Below are 22,269 nucleotides of genomic sequence, written 5' to 3'. Positions count from 1 at the left end.
GCCTTCAATACCGTCCACTGGGGGCAACGTGAGCACCTATTACCATCTAGTAGGCTTGCATGCTCTGGCTCCGAGGATCGGGGGTTCAATCCCAAACCTTAACTCTTACCGTAACCCCTATCCCAAACATTAACCCTTACCTTAACCAGTCGGAATTCATGCCTAAACTTAACTGTCAAAATTGTACGTTTATCCCCTGGACAAACGTTGAATACTGAAGTCAGACCATGATACCTTGTTAGAGAGAGAGGGAAAGGGAGAGGGGGAAAAACAAGCTCAACGGGCTGTCTCCGTGAAGAGCCTCATCATCTCCAGCAAGCCCAACTTTCACCAAATGAGATGTAGCCCTGGGCTATATATTAAAAATGCATATCAAAGCAAAGAAAAATGGACGTGAGAGATTCTAACTAAATAAATTAGCATATCTAACTATCAAATTGCCTTCCCCTCTCCAACTAGAAGAGAGGATAGAAATGAATAATAAAACAGAAGCAAAATAAATAGTAAAATAAATAAAACAAAACAAGTGTAGCTGCAACTCAGAAACCCAACAGTAGGCCTACACACAGGCCTACACACACGTGTTGCTATACACCGATTTCAATATTGTGTTCACTCATTATATTCCTCGTCGTATTTGAGGCATATACAACTCAAACTACTAAAATATTATATGGAAATGAGTGAGCATAATGTGGGGGATATAGTCATTAACTACAGGGTTTTAGGGCCTGGTTAAGCACAGGGCACTATAATATACACTCTTCTGTTGTATGCATCCGGTATTCTTCATGACCCTTGACCTATAGTTTGAGCCGTACTGTTTTTACTTTTATATCAGCAATTATATTTTGCACTGCATTTCACATTACTGTCAAGAAGTATAATAAAAAGTCGATACATGTAAGTGCAACAATAAATATGTGCTCAGCCTATCACAGTACACGTTACGTTTATAACAACGTAACAGTCCGTGCACGCTACAGTGTATTTTATACTGCACATCTTATTTTATACTGCACATCTTATTTTTTATTTTTTTAAATTATTTTTTACATTTGAATAAAGATAATCTGAGAGCATGTACATTATTAGCCTGTAATCACACTACATACAGTTCAGCACTATAGTCGCTCAGTAAACAAGATATAGAAACGCATACGCAACCTCCCTTCGCTTTAGTAAGGCTGTGCACAACAATTAGCTGTAGTAAAATGATCATTGCTGCCACAAGAAAGAAAGAAATCGCTCCAACCTAAATAAAACAACTAATGAAGTGGTCAGTGTGAACGATCCCAAGATAAATGACTTGTCGTGCACCTTCGCGTTTGTTTATTGCTGGTCCTGATTTTCTTTATTGGCATATTTAATGACCTAATTATCAAAATAATATTTCTCACAACTGGACCCGATGACAATTGCATAGGTCTAAACATTGCGAGGGATAAACATTGCGAGGGAACATTGGAAATTGGCTTGAATATCAACCATCTGCCACGAAACTAAACAGGCTAGTTTATCTAATCTCTTCAGTATAAACAACAGAATGCCTCATTTCTACACTTAGCCTATTCTGGAGAGGAGCTCCACCATGTTGAGCTTTTAACCGCTGCTCGGCCCCACTTTGCTACGGGTGTTAATTGTGTTTTAATTCACCTTATGCGTTGCACTCTGACTGCGCAACTCTGAACAATGCGCCGGCTTTTCAAAGAGAATCAGCCGCTATTATAGCTAGACCCAACAGTTGCAGCGCAGTGACTTTGAATAATACTTAAATCTGCTTTCATTCCTAATAGGCTTGGGCTCGTGCTGCTCAGATATAAACCAGTCACTCTGTCACGAAATACACACCGCGAATTCACCAAAACGTCATCCCTACAACCTATTTAATAGGGATATTAGATCTGATCCCAGATATTAAATCAATAATGAATTATCAACGTTAGGCCTTTATACAATGCACCGATTATATGCAGCGTCCCGTTTTTACACCGAACAAGACGCGTTTAAGGCACGGGATAAATCTTGACATTTAAAGGCACTGTACTTCAGGTGTATGTCATTGAATTCATTATTATGGAAACTCAAGTCCATAAAATGGGGGTGCAGAGGAGAGAGTCACTGCAGAGCAGAACCACAGGGCGATCAATAAGAAACAATTAAACACATTAACAGCAACAGCAAGTAACGCCATTACTGCACTGCCAAGCCGTGAGGTAGGCCTAATACCACATTATGAACTTGACATTGATGGTAGCCCATACTGAATATCACTTTCGCCCTTTCTGCAGCAAAATACGAAAGCTTTTTTACGCACGCCCCAAATCATTATAGTCTCTTACACTGTCTCTCGGAATTATGCCCTTGCTTTTTTTAATCATTAGTCCACTCCAAAAGCGTGCTATTCTATTGTAATTCTGAGCAACATTTAATCGCTTTCACATTCAATGTCCAACAGTCCATATCCCCCAAAAAACAATCCATATCCCCCCAAAAAAACATAACACACATGCACACATTCTCGCCTTCTGTCACACACACGCTCTCTATCACACACACACACACACACACACACACACACACACACGCGCGCGCGCAAAAGGCACACGCACACGCACACGCACACACACACACACACACACACACACACACACACACACAGACAAACAGTAATTATACACACATGAATGCCCCTAATCAAAAGACTAAAACAATAACTCACTGCATTGTATCACAAATGACTTTTGACCTAAAAATATCGATTTCCCAAATGCATCTGCAGCATGCAACAGCACCAACAGGCCTACTGCTGAGGACATATACCACAACACAGGCTAAACGGTGACTATAATGACAGTTCACACCATGTAAAACAATCAACAAATTACACCTTTAGTAAAATACATTTGAAACAACTTCTAACGACAATAAAATGTCACAAATGACTATTTGAAAACGTCTACTTCAATATGACAAACAACAAACAATACGCACTCACACAACGACGCCGTAACAGGCCTCTATAACTTTCTGATAAAACTACTATAAAGATAGAAAAGCTTATTACTTACGTGATCGGCTAGGTTGGTCGAAGATCCCGAGAGCTCTTCGTGGTCTGACTTCGAGCTTCCATCCCGCTCGTCAATAACTAGATCTATTGGCATTTTTCCTTTCAAACAACTGATGTACCGGTGGCAAAAATTGTCGCAGAGCTCGTGCACCTAGAACAAGGAGAAAATAAAAAATGGTCAGGATGGGGAAACGGTGCAGACAGTCCAAGAATATCTAGCCTACAATTAAGGGACATTATCCGCGCAAGGAAACAATAGTCACATTGTTGCAGCTGTTATTATTCTCTTGAGACCAGGGCAACAAGTTGAACGGAAAAAAATAAACACCATGCGTAAGCTCGGCATATAATAACCAGTTGAGGCCAAATCTCCAGCCTTCAAACCTGTGATATTACCATAACAATAATGCCAAAGCATTATCAATACGGTCAGTGTATTGTATAGGCCCAAGAGTGTGAATTCAATCCAATATCTCGGAATTATTTTATGAGTCTCTTTATGACAATTAAATATTATGGTATTTTAATAGTTGAATATGAATGTTTCTCTTAATAATGTATTACATCACATGTAAACTCATTTTCAGCTAAATTCAAAAACTGTCTAACTTTCACATTTGTGCAACAAATTAGGCTACTTACAATACGAGTTATGTAAATACAGGACCACATGCAGAATCTAAAGCGGATCACGTCTCAAACACTATAATCACACAATACAAATATGAATTATATTAAAAAAAATACCTTTTCTAATTCCAAAAGGTGAAATCGTAATACTTGTATGGCTTGTATCATCTGAAAACAGGAATAAACAAAAATAAAAATCAACATTTTGGAGTCATCAAATTATGAAGTATAATGGAATGGTAAGCATAAGGCATTGTTATTTTCACTTCATATAACAAAAACACACTCCTGCATTTTCTTGAAGTTTAGACAATGGGGTTCTCGAGCAAAGTTATGCTTCCCACATTTGTCGTGGTGTGCGATACTGCATTCGCTATTCATTTAACATTCGAAAAATAAAAATGTTAAGATGAACTAACAACTGAATTAGGCAAGACACATTTGGTCAACCGAGCCAATTGATCTGGGCTACATAGGCAGCGATTTCAACGGCAAACCCTGCTCCATTGCTCCCAATGAGTGACCATGGCGCAGGATTCGCACAGTGAGAGTCCCAGCGCTTTTTAGCCTAATCAGAGGCTTCCCTCTCGGCCTCCTGTAGGCAGCGTAATGCTGTGCCACTCGAGACCCCTCAGAGCTTCCCCTTGTTCACTTCAAAGAAACCTATCTAACATCTGTGTTGTGCTTTTGCATCAAATCCTTACATGTTTACTTTGCGATGCTGAGAACACAAGAGCATGGTTTAAGTCAAAAACAAGCTAAGTAGAAGTAATAGTTACACCAAAAAGGGAATTGAAAAGCAAACGGTCGTGCATAGTGCTTACCAAATTGTCCAACTCTGGATTTGATGAAAATAAAGGTTTTTCTGCTCGGACCTAGAATAACACCAAAGATGTGGGGTTAATTCGACTACTTCTTACAGGCGTTGAATGCATTTAGTCATGAATCCATTCCAAAATATATATTTGACTTTAGTGCAATAATGTTGTATAATAAATAAAACACAATTCAAAGGTATATTATGTTTGCATGTGTAGACATTAATGAGTCAATATTATCAGTGTATTTGCGTTTTAACTTCGAAATTATATAACCTAACAAACACACTTTTAATTTTCAAATGTTCAACTTTAACTTTAAAAATCAAAAAAGTGAAATGTGTAAAAAAGTTAACAAGAAGATACGTGTGCTACGTGTGCCATGAGCACTTGGAAAATCCTATTAGGTGTTTAGAAAATATATTAAAAAGTGACCTGTTTGGCAAAGACTGCGATGTCCTCATTGAAGGAGTCGGAGGAGCAGACATCGCCGCCTGCTACCCCAGGCTCCCTCGGAGTGCACGTCGCCAGTTCGCACTTCTCAAAAACCAACGCGAGCAGCGGGAATAATGGGTGACTGCAAGAGGGGAAACAGAGCCTGAGCACAACCTGGCAGCCAGCTCCTCCACACAGGCTTAACACAAGCTAATCACACGGCGACACAGCAAGTTAAAGTTGTGCGTAAAACTAAAGATCCCAAGGAGTGTAAATAGTGAAGAATTTGTCAGGAATAATTTAAACTACTATACTTTCCAAGGTTTTGACTGAGATAACATTTGAAACGTATCTCCACATTTTTCCATAAAGTAGATTACTTTGTAAACATTTTATGAATAAGCTATGTGCACATCAATGGCAAAAATGCATTGTTTACAAATTACATAATTTGTCTTATATTTTCCCAATGCATTTTACGCACGGACACTGACGCATTAGTGCTGACTATTATAATGTTTTGGCGATTATACCAAATATAAACTCGGACCTATCAACTTGTTTACAAGTAGCCATAACCATACGTTGCTGTGTGTGTTTATTCCCTTTTTACAATATGCCAATAAGATGCATCCTTCTATTTAAAACATGCTTAGTTTTAATTGTATACTATAATGGTTATCCATATTATTTTTAAAATGTAAGTTGTGATAATATCAGATGACTGATAAACATAGACCTCTAGGTTTTGACAATATTACATTTTTAGCTAAACTACACTTCATTTTGTAAACTTGCTAATGCATATAGGCCTACGCTGGGTTAACTTTTGCAACAAGTAAAACGTCCATAAGTCAAAACACACTGAAAGCGTAAAATATATTAAAAAATAAAGTATGTAATTATAGTCCACCTACCCATAGATTTGATCTTTATCCCTCTTTAAAACATCGTTGACAGCGGAGCCCATGCTGTTGGGCATAACGCTGGGATGGGGTGCATGAGCACCGTAGTGCTGGCCATGGAGCGGTGGTCCATGGTTCAAGTGATGGACTTGGGGTAGCGGCCGTGGAGCATGCGGGTCTCCGTACATAGACGCCGGGACCCCGACTCCGTCCATCCCACCATAATGGGCCAGCTCATCGTACTGGAATAAAACAACAACAAAGTCAGAGGATAGAAATTCACGCGTAACGTGGCCAAAATGTACATATAGGCTAGTTATCAGGTAACATGTTACTGAAGTCATAGTAGGCTACAGTCAAAGCGCTATAGTAAAACGAGGCTACTACACCAGCAATTGAAAAAAGTAAGCAAATCCTTGTGCCATTCCTGTTGCTTCGGCAGAAAAGGCAATCGCTATGGCTAAACTACCAAGTGAATACATTGATAAGGTTTGTATTTGTAATTACCAAAAACATTTTAAAGTTCTGAATCCCCGAAGGTGGGTTACTTTGGCAAAACACCGAATTACTTAGGAGTCCCTTTAAAACTGCTCCACGAATGCTGCGGAGACCGTCGGTTAAGCAGAGGCTTTAACTCCGCTTGAAGAGTAAAGGTAGCCTACTGCAAAAATGTCAAATAAAACGGCTTAGATATGAACAATTTATAAATAAGCCGCCACTGACAAGAGGATAGCGATATGGAGGCCCTCCTAGAGTGGATTTGTATAGGTAAGTGTTGGAGATTTAAAACCTACCCTTTGCGCCATCAGGCTGCGCTCCAATAAACTCCTGGATGTGTCGTATATTTAATATCCCAGTCAGGTTAGAAAGTGATTTAGTGGTAAGATTCCTTTTTCAACCAACTTTGCGAATTCTCCTATTCTCCAATGTGGTAGAGTGCAAGCAGAAGCATCAGGATGAGTTTTGCAATTTTTCTTGTTTTCCTCTTTCCCCAAAAAATAAAAAAAATTGTCAAGCACCAAACTGAAGGTTACAATCGGCCCATCAACAACCTGCATGTAACTAAACTGTCGTGTCTCGTGGCTTTTTGCCACTCCAGCTGTCAATCAAAGCCAGGGGTTGTCAAGGTAATGAATGAATGATGGTTGGTGATGATGTTCAAGAGAGGATGAATCTTTTCAGCCCGTTTTCATCCAGCAAGTCCGCGTCCTCTTTATGCCTCCGGATTGCTATCTTGTTTTATTATTACTGTAAAAAGAAAAAGCAATAGAAATTAAGAGATTGCAATTCAGATCTTTCCTTCCCCCGTAGGTATTTCGTCTATCTCGCGGTCTGAGATGAGTGAGTGTCAGCGAGTGTTGGCAGGTTGGCTGCTAGCTTGCTTATAGAACAGAGTCAGTTTGCTGCGCTGATCGGCGGGAGAATGAAATGACGGAACCCGGAAGTAGCGGTGGCCATAGCCAGTCCTACAGCAGCTACAGAAAGAGAGGAGAGACCAAATCCTGTGATATGCAGAGTATGCACGAGGACGGCTTCAACTCCTCACGGGGGGAGCCAAACAACACAGATTCTACACTCCCAGGCAATTCCCTTCGCTGATAAGTGAGAGGCAAAAAAGTGAAGTAGCCTATTTGTGTTACTCTGCTCTGCTTTTAGATCCGAAGCAGCGTTTTCCTATACATGCCAACGCGGACCTATAGCGCTGTATAATAACAGTAGGAAATGCCCGAGCTAAGGCGCACGACTAACTTGTTCTAGTTTCACTATTGCAAATAGTCTGAAAGAAATACGCGTGGCACCCCGTACCGTTCACGAGTCAAAAAAAGTTATCATAAATATGATAAATCATGAACAGCCTATTGTTCACACATCACCACTCATACTTATTGTTTTCACTCAAAAATATTCTAAACTAAGAATCCGTCACGCAATCAAAACATGATCTCTAGTCAAATCATCTATAATGACACTGTAAAGATACCTGATTCGTTTTGAGTTTAATTTATGAGCATGACGCTTACTTGTTAACGCTTACTTGTTATCTTGTGTTGTGGTTATAGCCGGTGTGCCTAGTATGAAATATCTCGGTAATACCTTTTAATCGTACTGCTAATTATGAACGGGGCTGTTTAGCAAATTAAACGATATGGCGCACCCCTTCTCAGTCCAGAATGAACTTTTCCAAAAAGAAAAAGCTTTTGTAGAGAAAGTCATTTTGTATGTTTCTCTCGTCCAATCCCCTCTCTAGATAGAAATCCGTGCCTTACCTCAGAGTAGTCAATTATCAAAGCTCCCCAAGATCATCAATCATGTCTTGAGTTTGAAGTTTAGAGGAGGAGCAACGCTCCGGCCATCGATTGCGCTGAGGCTATAGCCCTTTTTCCCTGAGCCCAAGCTTTTTTACGCACAAAACCGAAACAGGCCATCTATCCCTTTTAATATTTAGCTCCATCAATGATAATATACACTTTTGCGCAGATGGCATAATCGTTAAATTGATATGTTTTCACATAAATTGATACATTTATGGCTCGGTGACATTTTTGGTGGTTGTCGAAATTAACCATTCATAGGTTGAATGAGCTAGTGGGTTGGATTCAGCTGTAAGGTCAATATACTCCCAACAAACAAACGCGCCATACGGTTGCTTGGGATGACAATAGAAATAGCAATTGAAAAATATTTTTAAAATGAAGGACTGTGACAACAATTATGTTTGTTGGCATAAGGGGGTGGGAAGCCCTACAAGAAAAAGTAGGACTGCAGGGTTGACGAACGGCTGTGTGGACAGTTCAACGTGCAATAGCCCGAGAAGGAACTACAGTGTTATGCGCAGAGCGGCATGCATCGTCTCCAAATACCTCTGACCGATGTTACATTCTGTGAACAGAACCAGGGGCTGGATGCGTGAGCTTTTGAAGACATGGGTTTTTGATATTAGCCCGACTGCTTATAATGATATCGTGCACTATGACCTGTACACTAACCCTAGCGTTTTTCTTCCGGACAAACATGGTAAGTGAATCATATTATGTCCTTTGTTGTGTCTCGTAAAACGGAAGGTTCTCCAACAGTGCAGTTGTGGAAAGTCAGACTAAGTAGCTGATATGATTAGGCCTATTCTGTGAATGTAGAAAATGATTCAGTCGCATTAGAGCCATCCAATCCCCAAAAATGTAAGTAAAATGTTTTAACGTTGGATAAGTAAAATGTGGCACATTTTTACGTTATACGGTCAAAATCGTATACACTGTTTTTTTAAACAAATATTTTATCTTGTATATATTTTGGTCTTAAAGGCGGGGGATGTACACATTCGAAGAGCTTGTGAAACTTGAGGTGGTGATATATGAAATAGCCTTTTCTTCCAAAATGCACCTCAACCTTTTGAACATTCAAAAGTTGTGAATTTGATGTAATGTATATAACACAATATGTTAAATGTTTATGAAGTTTATTAGAGGTATTTTACTTATAGTTCTTGGTACAAACTAAGTACATGCTATTCATTACAATGCAATGCAATGCAATGGTGAATCCAAAATATAGCCTCTATCAGCATTCAAATCTAACATAAATCTGAATAACATCAAATCAATCGGAATCCTGTTAGTGAGACATTATATTTTATTTATGGCAATAAATACACTTTTATACACTCTAAATCCTCGTTCTGGATATTGTATTTCAATCTTAATAATTAATAGTCTTAATATAATTATAATTCATATTTAATAATACGATTAAATTAGCCTTATAAAACCTAGAACATAGCCTAGATTAAATGGAGGATACCTAAAGCATGTTCTCATGGTTTTGGAAACATGCAAGTGTTTGCAAACCAAGACCTTTCAAGTGTCCCATATCATGCCCAAGTTTCCATTATGTTTAGCACTACATTTTCAATAAGTGGATTTCCCATTGTGTGACTTTTCAGGTTGAGGACTCATATGGATAAGGATACATATGAACAAAATCTGTGTTCAAGTAGAAGTGCATCTCCGTCAACATGCGGATCCGTCTCTTCTGCAGAAGATGGCATTAACAGGCGGTAAAATTTCATCTGGTGGTGTCAAATTGAGGTCAGTTTAGGGTTAAAGCTCTCGGTGTCCGTGTGGGACATGGCCAGCTGCGTTTGGATTCATTAGGGGACAGCGGATCCATTTCAAGGAAAACACTACTGAGACAATCACGAGGCTAAAGATCCACTCGGTGTCACATCCTAAAAGTGCACCTACTGTAAAAGAAGTAACCCCCAAACTCTCATTTCAAAACAGACACCAATATCTCCACTTTGCCATGGCTTCCTCTAAAGTAGCCTGGTAGCCTATATGTTGCTTAATATGGAGAAATATTTTCTTGATTTAATTCCTTCAAAAAGGTCACTGATACGAATCGGGGTTTAAATCCTCTTAGTGACCTTAAATACTTCTTTAGAAACAATCGCTGCTTAACCACAGGAACAAATAACATCGGCCTAATCTTGTTTGTTACTTTGTTCTGAGTTGGCCCGCCTTAGTATTTGAGATTATGCAAATAGGAAAAGCTAATGTTGGCTATAGAAAGCCCACAGATAAGAGTAGATCATAGACTTTTCTGAAGGGGACAGAAAACCAACACTTTCAGTAACCTTAAGGTCAATACAAAGATAATTCTGAATTGCGTTCAGGTATATTTAATGTATGGTTATTTTCTGAAGTTTTATAGTAGGCTTTTGTTCAATTGATGTTCAGACAATATCAATACTCGAATGTATATGTTAAAATCTAGTGATTAACTAACTATTCATTTATATAGGTTTGTTTATCTCAGTGTTTACATAATCTACAGTGAAGTTTTTTTTGTTTATACGTAGCCCTGTCAATGTTTTCCTCATGCAACACATACGGCATTACCTCACCAGGCTGAACTCTTTCTGACCCCACGTGAAATGTGACTAGGGTCCCAGAAAGTGGAATGAGCAACTCAAATACTTGTCAAAGTTTCGCGACTAACTGTAAATTCTTCAGTTCCTAAGCCGTATTTCCCCTCTATCGATTCTCAGATTCTGGTGTCTGAGGAGGGTGAGAGAGAGAGGGGGTGGGGTGGGGAGCTACACAAAATGTAACTGTGGCGTTCTCCCTTGAAAATCCTTGGGATCTGTCTCAAAGACACTTAGCATGCCTAATGCGTAAAATATGCATTCCTCTAGCGACATCTGGCGGATTGAACAAACGCCAAACGTTGAATCGCGCCACTATTAATAATTAAGAAAAAAATAGGTAATCTTTAGGAAAAATCTAATTTGCGTGACAACGAAAAATATGCATTATAAATTGTGATCATAATGAATTCATTATTATGTGAACCATATATGTTTTTAAAGTGCAATTTAATACATTTTACAGTGGAAAATAGGCCTATTTTAAAAATATTTTGTGAGGAGAGAATGGATTCGAATGCCTATGTTATCAATATATCAAGCATAATTTGTATCCCAACAAACAATTTTTCTGAGTGAAATGTGAACCACGCAGGGTGCTGTGTAATATCAAAATAACGGTAACCAAAATTGTACTATTCGTCCAAAGATTAGGAGTAAATAGAAAAACCCAGTGAGGCAGTTGGGACCATCATTAGTTATGGTTTCTGGCTCAATTAATGTAAAGGAATTTACTGGTACGCAGGCCATTCATCCCTCAGTGCAATTACTCAAAGGTGTTTTTCTGTACATGAAAGCTCCTGCGAAATAGATAACTGGTGTAATTAAAAATGACACATGAAGATCGGTATATTATATTATATTATTGTTATTATTATTATTTGTCTGTTATTATTACTGTTACAATCCGTTAATGTAGGCCTAATATTTGACAGTGCTGTTAATTCAAATTAATATCAAAATCACAAGCAATCAGCTTCAATCTAATTATAAATCATAAAAATATGTCTGATTTATTTGGACATAAACACGTTTGAATTAATGTCATATTTCGTGAAATAAAGATATTTTAGAATGTTTCAGCAATCTATTATTTATTCCCGGTCGATATCGTCCAAATAGATTAATGTTGCCTCACTCTATTATTTCCATGATGATATAATGGAATCCCCCAAGGTCAATAGAAATTTGGTTATGTTTAAAGGTCAATATAAATTTGTTAATGTTTTGTCATACTGTTTTGAATTCTCCGAAACGAATTTCAAAACCAACCACAATTTAGCATAAGGACACGGAGGTTTTCTTGCAAGAACATGCTATCATACTTTTTCCACAGTTGTCTGGATCATTACCGAGAGCTGAAGGAACATCCCTCCCGAAGTAGCACGGTTTCAGTCAGGCATGGCGAGATTAGTGACCGTGGCGAGGAATACGGTCATATGCATCAAATGCTGCTGAGGGGCTTGTATTGTGTGTTTATCGCGAAACACTGGGTGTGCAAGAGTAGCCTAACTATAGCCTAATCATTTGTCCTTGTCCCCTTCGTATCGAACTGTCTGAGCAAATCTAAAGAAATGTGTAGCTAGACTATCATTTTACCGAGCACTTTGGGGGGCAGGTATGCATTTTTATTTTGGGATTGAGGAGGTGGACACGTAAAGGGCCCATCTCGCCACATTACGACATGTAATAGAGAGAAGTTTAAGTGGAGCCCGAGAAACCGAGAAGTTAATAGCGCTGACCCTCTCGCGGTGCCTCTGTCGCTCATCATTTCTCAGACTTAAGGGGCTTAAAGAGGCAGTAGGCTATGGGCCCACCTTTATTACATATCAAACGCTCTCTTCCTTATCTACATAATAGGAAATACATGCATCGTTGCGTGTTATGCGGATTTGGAAATAGAAACATGTCCAATAAAGTCGCCCTCCCTCGCTGATCAAAGGGGAACATGGCTTTAGGCACCAAAGAAACTACCCCGTCCATTTAAACCGTTATTAAATTGTATTAATTCCCCTCTCCACTTTAAACTTAACATAAATTCCACCCTTGAGTTGTTTGTCCAGTACAGAGGGGAACAATTTAAGTGTTACATTTTCATGCTTGCATCATGCCCCGGAATTGAATTCAATTGGACAGAATAATCAAGAACGCAAATAGAATGTGTTCGGTTGCCCTCTGGACAATTGGAGATGTTTTTATGCCAGCCTTGATGGCAGACGTGTCAAGATTCATAATTAGGCATGCAGCTTTAAACCTTGGAATGTCTGTCAGACAAGCATCCAACTAAACAGATAACCATATCTTATCTTAACGCAAGCTTCTGACACTACACGAAAACCCCACTATGTATTTAAAGCTACTTGCAGACCTACAATTGTCTTCAAATGTGAGAATAGGCCATCCACGTAATGCACCCTTTGCGTAACAAGTAAATGGTTAGCAAAGTTTTCTTCTTGAAATTGTTCAATGCTATTTTATATATATGTTTGTTACGAGTTATAGCCTTCAGAAATGCTTTGTTGTCTTTTACTTGGTTGAAAAGTCTCTACTTTTAATATAATACAACACTAATAATTATCGTTTTTTTACAGGAACATGTTGTGAAAGTGACATACTGTAGGCTACTTTCAGATGGCTCTGTCTTCATGTGCGTGGTAATATTTTTGAACTCGCCAAATTGTCTTATCAAAAGGCAGGTGAATATAGCCCCCCTATGTGTATATACATCTTAACAATTATGGACCTGTTATGGGACGTTTGCGTAGTGGTAAATAAGAACAGTTAAATAAGAGGGAGTTTTCATTTGGATAAATGTGTATGTTCAGCTGTCATATACTAGCCTATTGCCCTGCTACTTTGTGAAATTCGTGAGATGCTTTATGTTGTACAATAGGAGTGTAGTTGAACTGGAAAAGGGGCAGGAGGGGTTGTTTCCACCAGGGTGGGGAGTTCCAGTCATATAGGTTACAGCTGCATTACATTTAGTCTAGGTCGGCTAAAGTGAAAGACTGACTAGAGATGAAAGTCAAATGAGGAGAAACACTAGTCTGTTGTTCTATACACACTATTGAATAGGCTTTCATAACAAATATGAACATTTAATACATTTAGTTAACAAAAAAAATCTGTAATAATGTTATTGGGTCATGTTAAATGCTAAATCTCCAGTTGAGCCACCTGTGCAATCATTGTTTACTCTCCCATGTGTGTAAACTTCAAGTGCCCTACATGCTGATAAATAAGTGTAGTATGGCAGGCTCAAAAGTCAAGTGTTGCTTGTAAAGATTCTGAGGTATCTTTGTGTATATTTGTATCTGTCCTTAAGGTTTTGATACAATTAATAAATGAGCGTGTTTTATAACTGATGATATGGTGTTGTGGTGTGATAACATTGAATCTATTCTTTATTGCATTCTAGATTGTTCTGTAGTTAATTTGAATTTCACATAAGCCGGGTGAAGACTTACAGATTCTACAGAGAAGCACGGCGTTGTTAGAATTTTGATTAAAGGTATAATTTTGGAATAAAACCAATTTAAACAAACTATTGACAGTACTGCTCACCCAATGACAACCTGAAGTGATTAAAACAGCTATTAAGAAATTCAAGAGGCTTCATGATGTAACTAGTGAAAGGTCACATATGAATCCAAGAGTTTGATCTCTCAGTCTCTAACCACTCTGAATGCAGTGAGCGTCCTGTGTATTTCATATGATGTGCGGTTCCCAGGTGACATTTCCGTTGGAAACCCTCACTGACTGACCTCGGATACTCACCACACAACATAGGCCCCCTAGATTACAATCACCGGCTGGCGTACATCTGAAAATACACACCAACCGACCGGTCTCAGTTAACCTAACTCACACACATCTCAGCCGTGACATCTCAGCCGATTGTTAGAGAGAAAGAAAAAAATGAAAGATGCAAGTTAACAAATGCAGATGGCATGGTTGTTCCTGTTTTGTTTTCTTCCTGCTCCTTTCTGTTTATGTGTCGTCGTCCCCCCCCCAACCCACCTCTCGAAACCCCCCTCGGATCTGCAGGAGTTCACACGATCAAGCAATGTACCCAGGTAATTACCGCACATTGTCAAATAAAGCGACCACTGATTCAAATGAGGAGTGAAATATCAAAGAGCAGCGTTGCCTTTGCAGCCAGCCACTTATCCACATAGGAGACAGAGAGGAGATCTGAGGCGCAGGGGGACCTGCAGAGAGGAGAGGCACTGACAACAGTCAGACGCCAATTCTTTAGATAAATATCACCGTAACCAAACATGCTGGAGTTCACCTATTATATAATAATATAGCATGTACCACAAACATTCTAGACGTCCATTATCAACACCTCATATCCTCAGGGTGACCGTGAGAGCAACCTTACCAAGAGATATTCAATACATTTCTGATTACACTTCTGGTTCACTATCCCATGAGTCAACTCAAAGGTCAAAGGTTGTCAATCTCACCAGTCAGTCTGGTTGTTGTGGTGAAGCAGTGCCTTCTGGGCAATCAATTACTGCTGTATCTGAACATGACAGGGTAGTCACACAACATTTTATGGCATCTTGTCACATACAAAGTTATACCCATGTAAGTATATGATTTACTGGTACCTAGTTTTTAATAACTAAATTATAAACAAAAAAAGAGAAAGTATATAAATAATTGTACAAAAGTCCTGTATTACAGAGGGACATTTGTGGCCTAGATTCTTTATGTTTTAATTGAATGATGTGACGGATGCAGGGAAAGCAAACAACCAAATAGTTGTTTACCAAGATATGTTGTCATGCTATCGTCCCCAGAAGTGTTGCGTTTAGGAAGTGAATTGACTGCAACAACAAGAAAAAGGAGCAGCGAGACATTCCTGAATTGTACGTCTCCATTCCATTCCATGTATCTCATGATATTACCTCCGTTTCTGCACATCTAACACATTGATTTGCCCACGTCTTTCAAGACATCTCATGAACCACAAAATGAGTGGTAGGTAAATTCAATGATGAATGTAAATGCTGGGGAAAATACAATCAGACAAGCATCTTTTTCCTCTCCCTTCGAGTTACAACTAGACAAGCCGTGTCGTGGGATTTCAGAACTGCGTTCAACCAGAGTACCTGTAATTTGACTTGCCACGTGTAAACGGAAGTTGAATGGGTTACATTGTGAAACAGCAAATAAAATACTTGCAATGGTTTAGTGGGTGTTTTCCATGGTTGCAGGCAAAATAGGGTCTGGAAGAATGTTTGAGTGTTTAATACTATAAACACACTTCCCTCCCTCTGGCTTACTGAGGACTCCTAGGGATACTTTACATGTAAATATTCATAAAGCGATAGGCTGGGTCCATTAATTATTAAGTACAGTAAAGAAGTGTAATACTTCAATGTTTAACACATGAATCTTGTATTTTATTAGATGAGCTTGAGGATGAACAAGGGTGGGAAAAGCCATATCTCACAAAATGCCTTGGAATAAGCCCGAGGAACACACAATGGAGGGAATAGAGACATGTTCACTATATTTCTCCCAGCTCCTGGCCATTTGTAATGTAATTCAAATGTAATAATATCTGCTTGGAGCTCCAGAACATGCAGATGTTCTAGAAGCTGGGAAAATATAGCGTGTGTGTATACACATAACTACACTACATGACCAAAACTAAGTGGACACCTGCTCGTCGAACATCTCGTTCAAACATCATGGACATTAATATGGAGTTGGCCCCCCCTTGCTGCTATTACAGCCTCCACTCTTCTAGGAAGGCTTTCAGCTAGATGTTGGAACATTGCTGCAGGGACTTGCTTCCATTCAGCTACAAGAGCATTAGTGAGGTCGGAAACTGATGCTTGGCAATTAGGCATGGCTCACAGTCGGTGTTCCAATTCATCCCAAAGGTGTTCGATGGGGTTGAGGTCAAGGCTCTGTGCAGGCCAGTGAAGTTCTTCCACACTGACCTCGACAAGTCATTTCTGTATGGACCTCTCTTTGTGCACGGGGGCATTGTCATGCTAAAACAGGAAAAGGGCTTCCCCAAACTGTTGCCACAAAGTTGGAAACCCAGAATCGTCTAGAATGACATTGTATGCTGTAGCGTTAAGATTTATTTTCACTGAAAAACAGCCCCAGGCCATTATTCCTCCCCCACCAAACTTTACAGTTGGCACTATACATTGGGGTAGCTAGCATTCTCCTAGCTTCCGCCAAACCCAGATTTGTCTGTTGGACTGCCAGTTGGTGAAGCGTGATTCATTACTCCAGAGAACGCGATTCCACTACTCCAGAGTCCAACGGCGGCGAGCTTTACACCATTCTAGCCAGCGCTTGACATTGCGCATGGTGCTCTTAGACTTGTGTGCGGCTGCTCAGCCATGGAAACACATTTCACGAAGCTCCCGAAGAACAGTTCTTGTGGTGACGTTGTCTGACCTACCACTTCACGGCTGTGCCATTGTTGCTTCTAGATGTTTCCACTTCACAATAGCAGCACTTACAGTTAACCGGGGCAGCTCTAGCAGGGCAGAAATGTGACCAACTGACTTGTTGGAAAGGTGGCATTATATGACGGTGCCATGTTGAAAGTCACTGAACTCTTCAGTAAGGCCATTCTACTGCCAATGTTTGTCTCTAGAGATTGCATGGCTGTGTGCTCCATTTTATACACCTGTCAGCAACGGGTGTAGCTGAAATAGCCGAATCCACTAATTTGAAGGGCTGTCCACATACTTCTGTATATATAGTGTATATGAGGGCAGTTACACACACACTCGTACACACACTTTTGAAACAGGCTATCATCAGGAACAGCAAAGTAATACATCTGTTTATCATAAATTAATATTGTGTGTATATTAGTGTGCACATAATGTAGGCCCCAACAAATATTCACTACAGTGTAACAACGCAATTGTACACTAAATGCACAGATAACAAGGAAAACACTTTTTCCCTGAAAACAAACTTGCGGATTGTTTCATTTGTATAAGGTTTATTTGTCACAGTTCATCCTAGTAGTGCTTGATGTACGTTTATACTTGTCTTAATGCTTTATGTAAGTTTCCAGGTGAACTGTGTCCGACCGCATTCCTCCTGCCCTGCTCCTCAGGGCAGCTCTGGAATCTGTGGATCCACTCATGGCATATTGTCACAAGTTGATGAAACTCGAGTGGGGCCACTAGTGAGCAATAGTTAGAACAGAGTTTTGACATGTAAGAAGAATATTGAGACTGTCTGTAACCTTAGGTTCTACTAAAATAGTGTTCATGTCCTGAATATGTGAACCTCAATGCAATGGGGATTTTGAGAAGCAGAGAAACAATGGCAAAGTGTACTTCTCTTGTCAATACATTCTTGTAAATGATACAGTATAGAAGCCCAATATTCTGTTTTATTCCCTTTGAGTCGCTTCGTTAAAAGTTCAAATATTAAAGTAGAGGAAGTAAAACAATAAATGAGTAATTCAAAATTCTAATTTCTGTTATGATTTCATACATTTCTCTCATCATACACTTCTCTCCTCATACACTTCTCTCATCATACACTTCTCTAGTCATACACTTCTCTCATCATACACTCATCATACACGTCTCTCATCATACATTTCTCTTATCATACACTTCTCTCCTCTCTCCTCATACACTTCTCTCCTCATACACTTCTATCCTCGTACACTTCTCTCCTCATACATTTCTCTCATCATACACTTCTCTCATCATACACTTCTCTTATCATACACTTCTCTCATCATACACTTCTCTTATCATACACTTTTCTCATCATAGACTTCTCTCATCATTCACTTCTTTCCTCATACACTTCTCTCATCATACACTTCTCTCCTCATACATTTCTCTCATCGTACACTTCTCTCATCATACACTTCTCTCCTCATACATTTCTCTCATCATATATTTCTCTCCTCATACACTTCTCTCCTCATACACTTCTCTCATCATACACTTCTCTCATCATACACTTCTCTTATCATACACTTCTCTCCTCATACATTTCTCTCATCATACACGTCTCTCCTCGTACATTTCTCTCATCATACACTTCTCTCATCATAAACTTCTCTCATCATACACTTCTCTCATCATACACTTCTCTCCTCATACATTTCTCTCATCGTACACTTCTCTCATCATACACTTCTCTCCTCATACATTTCTCTCATCATATACTTCTCTCCTCATACACTTCTCTCATCATACACTTCTCTCATCATACACTTCTCTCATCATACACTTCTCTCCTCATACACTTCTCTCATCATGCACTTCTCTCATCATACACTTCTCTCATCATACACTTCTCTCATCATACACTTCTCTTATCATACACTTCTCTCCTCTCTCCTCATACACTTCTCTCCTCATACACTTCTATCCTTGTACACTTCTCTCCTCATACATTTCTCTCATCATACACTTCTCTCATCATACACTTCTCTTATCATACACTTCTCTCATCATACACTTCTCTTATCATACACTTTTCTCATCATAAACTTCTCTCATCATTCACTTCTTTCCTCATACACTTCTCTCATCATACACTTCTCTCCTCATACATTTCTCTCATCGTACACTTCTCTCATCATACACTTCTCTCCTCATACATTTCTCTCATCATATATTTCTCTCCTCATACACTTCTCTCCTCATACACTTCTCTCATCATACACTTCTCTCATCATACACTTCTCTTATCATACACTTCTCTCCTCATACATTTCTCTCATCATACACGTCTCTCCTCGTACATTTCTCTCATCATACACTTCTCTCATCATAAACTTCTCTCATCATACACTTCTCTCATCATACACTTCTCTCCTCATACATTTCTCTCATCATACACTTCTCTCATCATACACTTCTCTCCTCATACATTTCTCTCATCATATACTTCTCTCCTCATACACTTCTCTCCTCATACACTTCTCTCATCATACACTTCTCTCATCATACACTTCTCTCACCATACACTTCTCTCCTCATACACTTCTCTCATCATGCACTTCTCTCATCATACACTTCTCTCATCATACACTTCTCTCATCATACATTTCTCTCATCAAACATTTCTCCCATCATACACTTCTCTCCTCACACACTTCTCTCATCATGCACTTCTCTCCTCACATACTTCTCTCCTCATACACTTCTCTTATCATACACTTCTCTCCTCATACACTTCTCTCCTCATACACTTCTCTCATCATACACTTCTCTCATCATACACTTCTCTCATCATACACTTCTCTCCTCATACACTTCTCTCATCATGCACTTCTCTCCTCATACACTTCTCTCATCATACACTTCTCTCATTATACACTTCTCTCATCATACACTTCTCTCCTCATACACTTCTCTCCTCATACACTTCTCTCATCATGCACTTCTCTCCTCATACACTTCTCTCATCATACACTTCTCTCATCATACACTTCTCTTATCATACACTTCTCTCCTCATACACTTCTCTCCTCATACACTTCTCTCATAATACACTTCTCTCATCATACACTTCTCTCATCATACACTTCTCTCATCATACACTTCTCTCCTCATACACTTCTCTCATCATACACTTCTCTCCTCATACACTTCTCTCCTCATACACTTCTCTCATAATACACTTCTCTCATCATACACTTCTCTCATCATACACTTCTCTCATCATACACTTCTCTCCTCATACACTTCTCTCCTTGTACACTTCTCACATCATACACTTCTCTCATCACACACTTCTCTCATCATACACTTCTCTCCTCATACACTTCTCTTATCATACACTTCTCTCCTTGTACACTTCTCTCATCATACACTTCTCTCATCACACACTTCTCTCATCTTACACTTCTCTTATCATACACTTTTCTCCTCATACACTTCTCTCCTCATACACTTCTCTCATCATACACTTCTCTCATCATTCACTTCTCTCATCATACACTTCTCTCATCATACATTTCTCTACTCATACACTTCTCTCCTCATACACTTCTCTCATCATACACTTCTCTCATCATACACTTCTCTCATCATACACTTCTCTCATCAAACATTTCTCCCATCATACACTTCTCTCCTCACACACTTCTCTCCTCACATACTTCTCTCCTCATACACTTCTCTTATCATACACTTCTCTCATCATACACTTCTCTCCTCATACACTTCTCTCCTCATACACTTATCTCATCATGCACTTCTTTCCTCGTACATTTCTCTCATCATACACTTCTCTCCTCATACATTTCTCTCATCATACACTTCTCTCATCATACACTTCTCTCCTCATACACTTCTCTCCTCATACACTTCTCTTATCATACACTTCTCTCCTCATACACTTCTCTCCTCATACACTTCTCTCATCATACACTTCTCTCCTCATACACTTCTCTCATCATACACTTCTCTCATCATACACTACTCTCCTCATGCACTTCTCTCATCATACACTTCTCTCATCATACACTTCTCTCATCATACACTTCTCTCCATTCTCAGTGCCATAATCCTCCCATAAGCTTGTTTGAGAGCACAGATGATAATGCAACAGGAAATATTTCATTTTCAAATGGAGATCAAATGTAATTCAATGCAAATGTAACTATTGACTTTCTCGATTGAGATTGTTTCTCAACCGAGAAAGCAGGCAGATGACAAAGTGGAGGGGAAGGCTTCTCCTGTATGACGATGGGATGTTCAAAGGTTTTAATTTAAACATGACATACTGTAAGTTATATAGTTACAGTATGGGAGAATCATGGAGTGTGAGTAGAATTCTGACTACTGATTGATATCAGCTCGGTTTTCCCTTATGGTTGCACGTTCCATTGTATCATTGTCTGAAATGAAGTAGTGATTTGTGTCACTTCTATAGAAGCAAAGAAGACGCTCTTGCCATTATGTAAAAGACCAACATCCCACTGGGCACAGATGCCAATTCAAAGTCTATTCTACGTTGGTTCAACGTAATTTCATTGAAGTGATTTGGAAACAACGTTGATTCAACCAGTGTGTGCCCAGTGGGATGTGTCAAAAAGTCAGTATTATGGGAGTGAAATTGAATTAAGAATTCCCCTAGCTAGCTGATTCAGCCTCTTACCATCCTCATTATATGCCTGAGTATTGTATCTATTACCAAATCCCTTAGTGGAATGAGGATTCTATGTTCATCCTATCATTACCAAGTGGTAATATTGTAGTCAATTAGTATGAATGAGCTCATTTTCCCACTTACTAATTAACCCAAGAAAAAAACAAATAGGACAAAATCACATACAATTTTGAAGTGCGTGGTGCACAAATTGAGACCATGCTATATTATGGTTAACCAACTTGATTTCCACAGTGGATCCTCAATATGTATGAGCTACATCAAAGAACAGAATCAGAGATGAGGCCCTTCACCAAGGCACAACCCACTTCTTAATAAGAATATGTAAATGTATTGATTTTTGTT

At 39.2% G+C, this 22,269-nt stretch overlaps 1 protein-coding gene and 1 long non-coding RNA gene across 12 annotated transcripts in view; one reads left to right on the top strand and one right to left on the bottom strand.

Annotated features, from left to right (window-relative positions):
• LOC110497754 (homeobox protein Meis2) overlaps positions 1-8,089 on the bottom strand; it is a 111,039-nt gene extending 102,950 nt beyond the window's left edge. For 2 of the 11 annotated variants that reach the window (XM_036954722.1, XM_036954724.1), the window contains exons 1-6: positions 6,653-7,868; positions 5,871-6,100; positions 4,954-5,095; positions 4,525-4,575; positions 3,818-3,868; positions 3,072-3,221 (exon numbers count right to left, since the gene is read on the bottom strand). In XM_036954722.1, the coding sequence (XP_036810617.1) occupies positions 3,072-3,221; positions 3,818-3,868; positions 4,525-4,575; positions 4,954-5,095; positions 5,871-6,100; positions 6,653-6,664 (636 nt within the window). In that variant the 5' untranslated portion in view covers positions 6,665-7,868. The other 9 variants (XM_036954721.1, XM_036954720.1, XM_036954719.1 and 6 more) reach the window with 9 other exon arrangements.
• A 65-nt stretch (positions 8,090-8,154) lies between these two features.
• Positions 8,155-15,424, top strand: LOC118941471. The gene is made up of 2 exons (XR_005037707.1): positions 8,155-8,873; positions 9,796-15,424. It is a non-coding gene; the product is annotated as an uncharacterized LOC118941471 (long non-coding RNA).
• The last annotated feature ends 6,845 nt before the right edge of the window (positions 15,425-22,269 follow it).

Source organism: Oncorhynchus mykiss, chromosome 19, assembly GCF_013265735.2.
Source record: "Oncorhynchus mykiss isolate Arlee chromosome 19, USDA_OmykA_1.1, whole genome shotgun sequence".
Lineage (NCBI taxonomy): Eukaryota > Metazoa > Chordata > Actinopteri > Salmoniformes > Salmonidae > Oncorhynchus > Oncorhynchus mykiss.
This window is presented reverse-complemented; position numbering and strand designations above follow the sequence as displayed.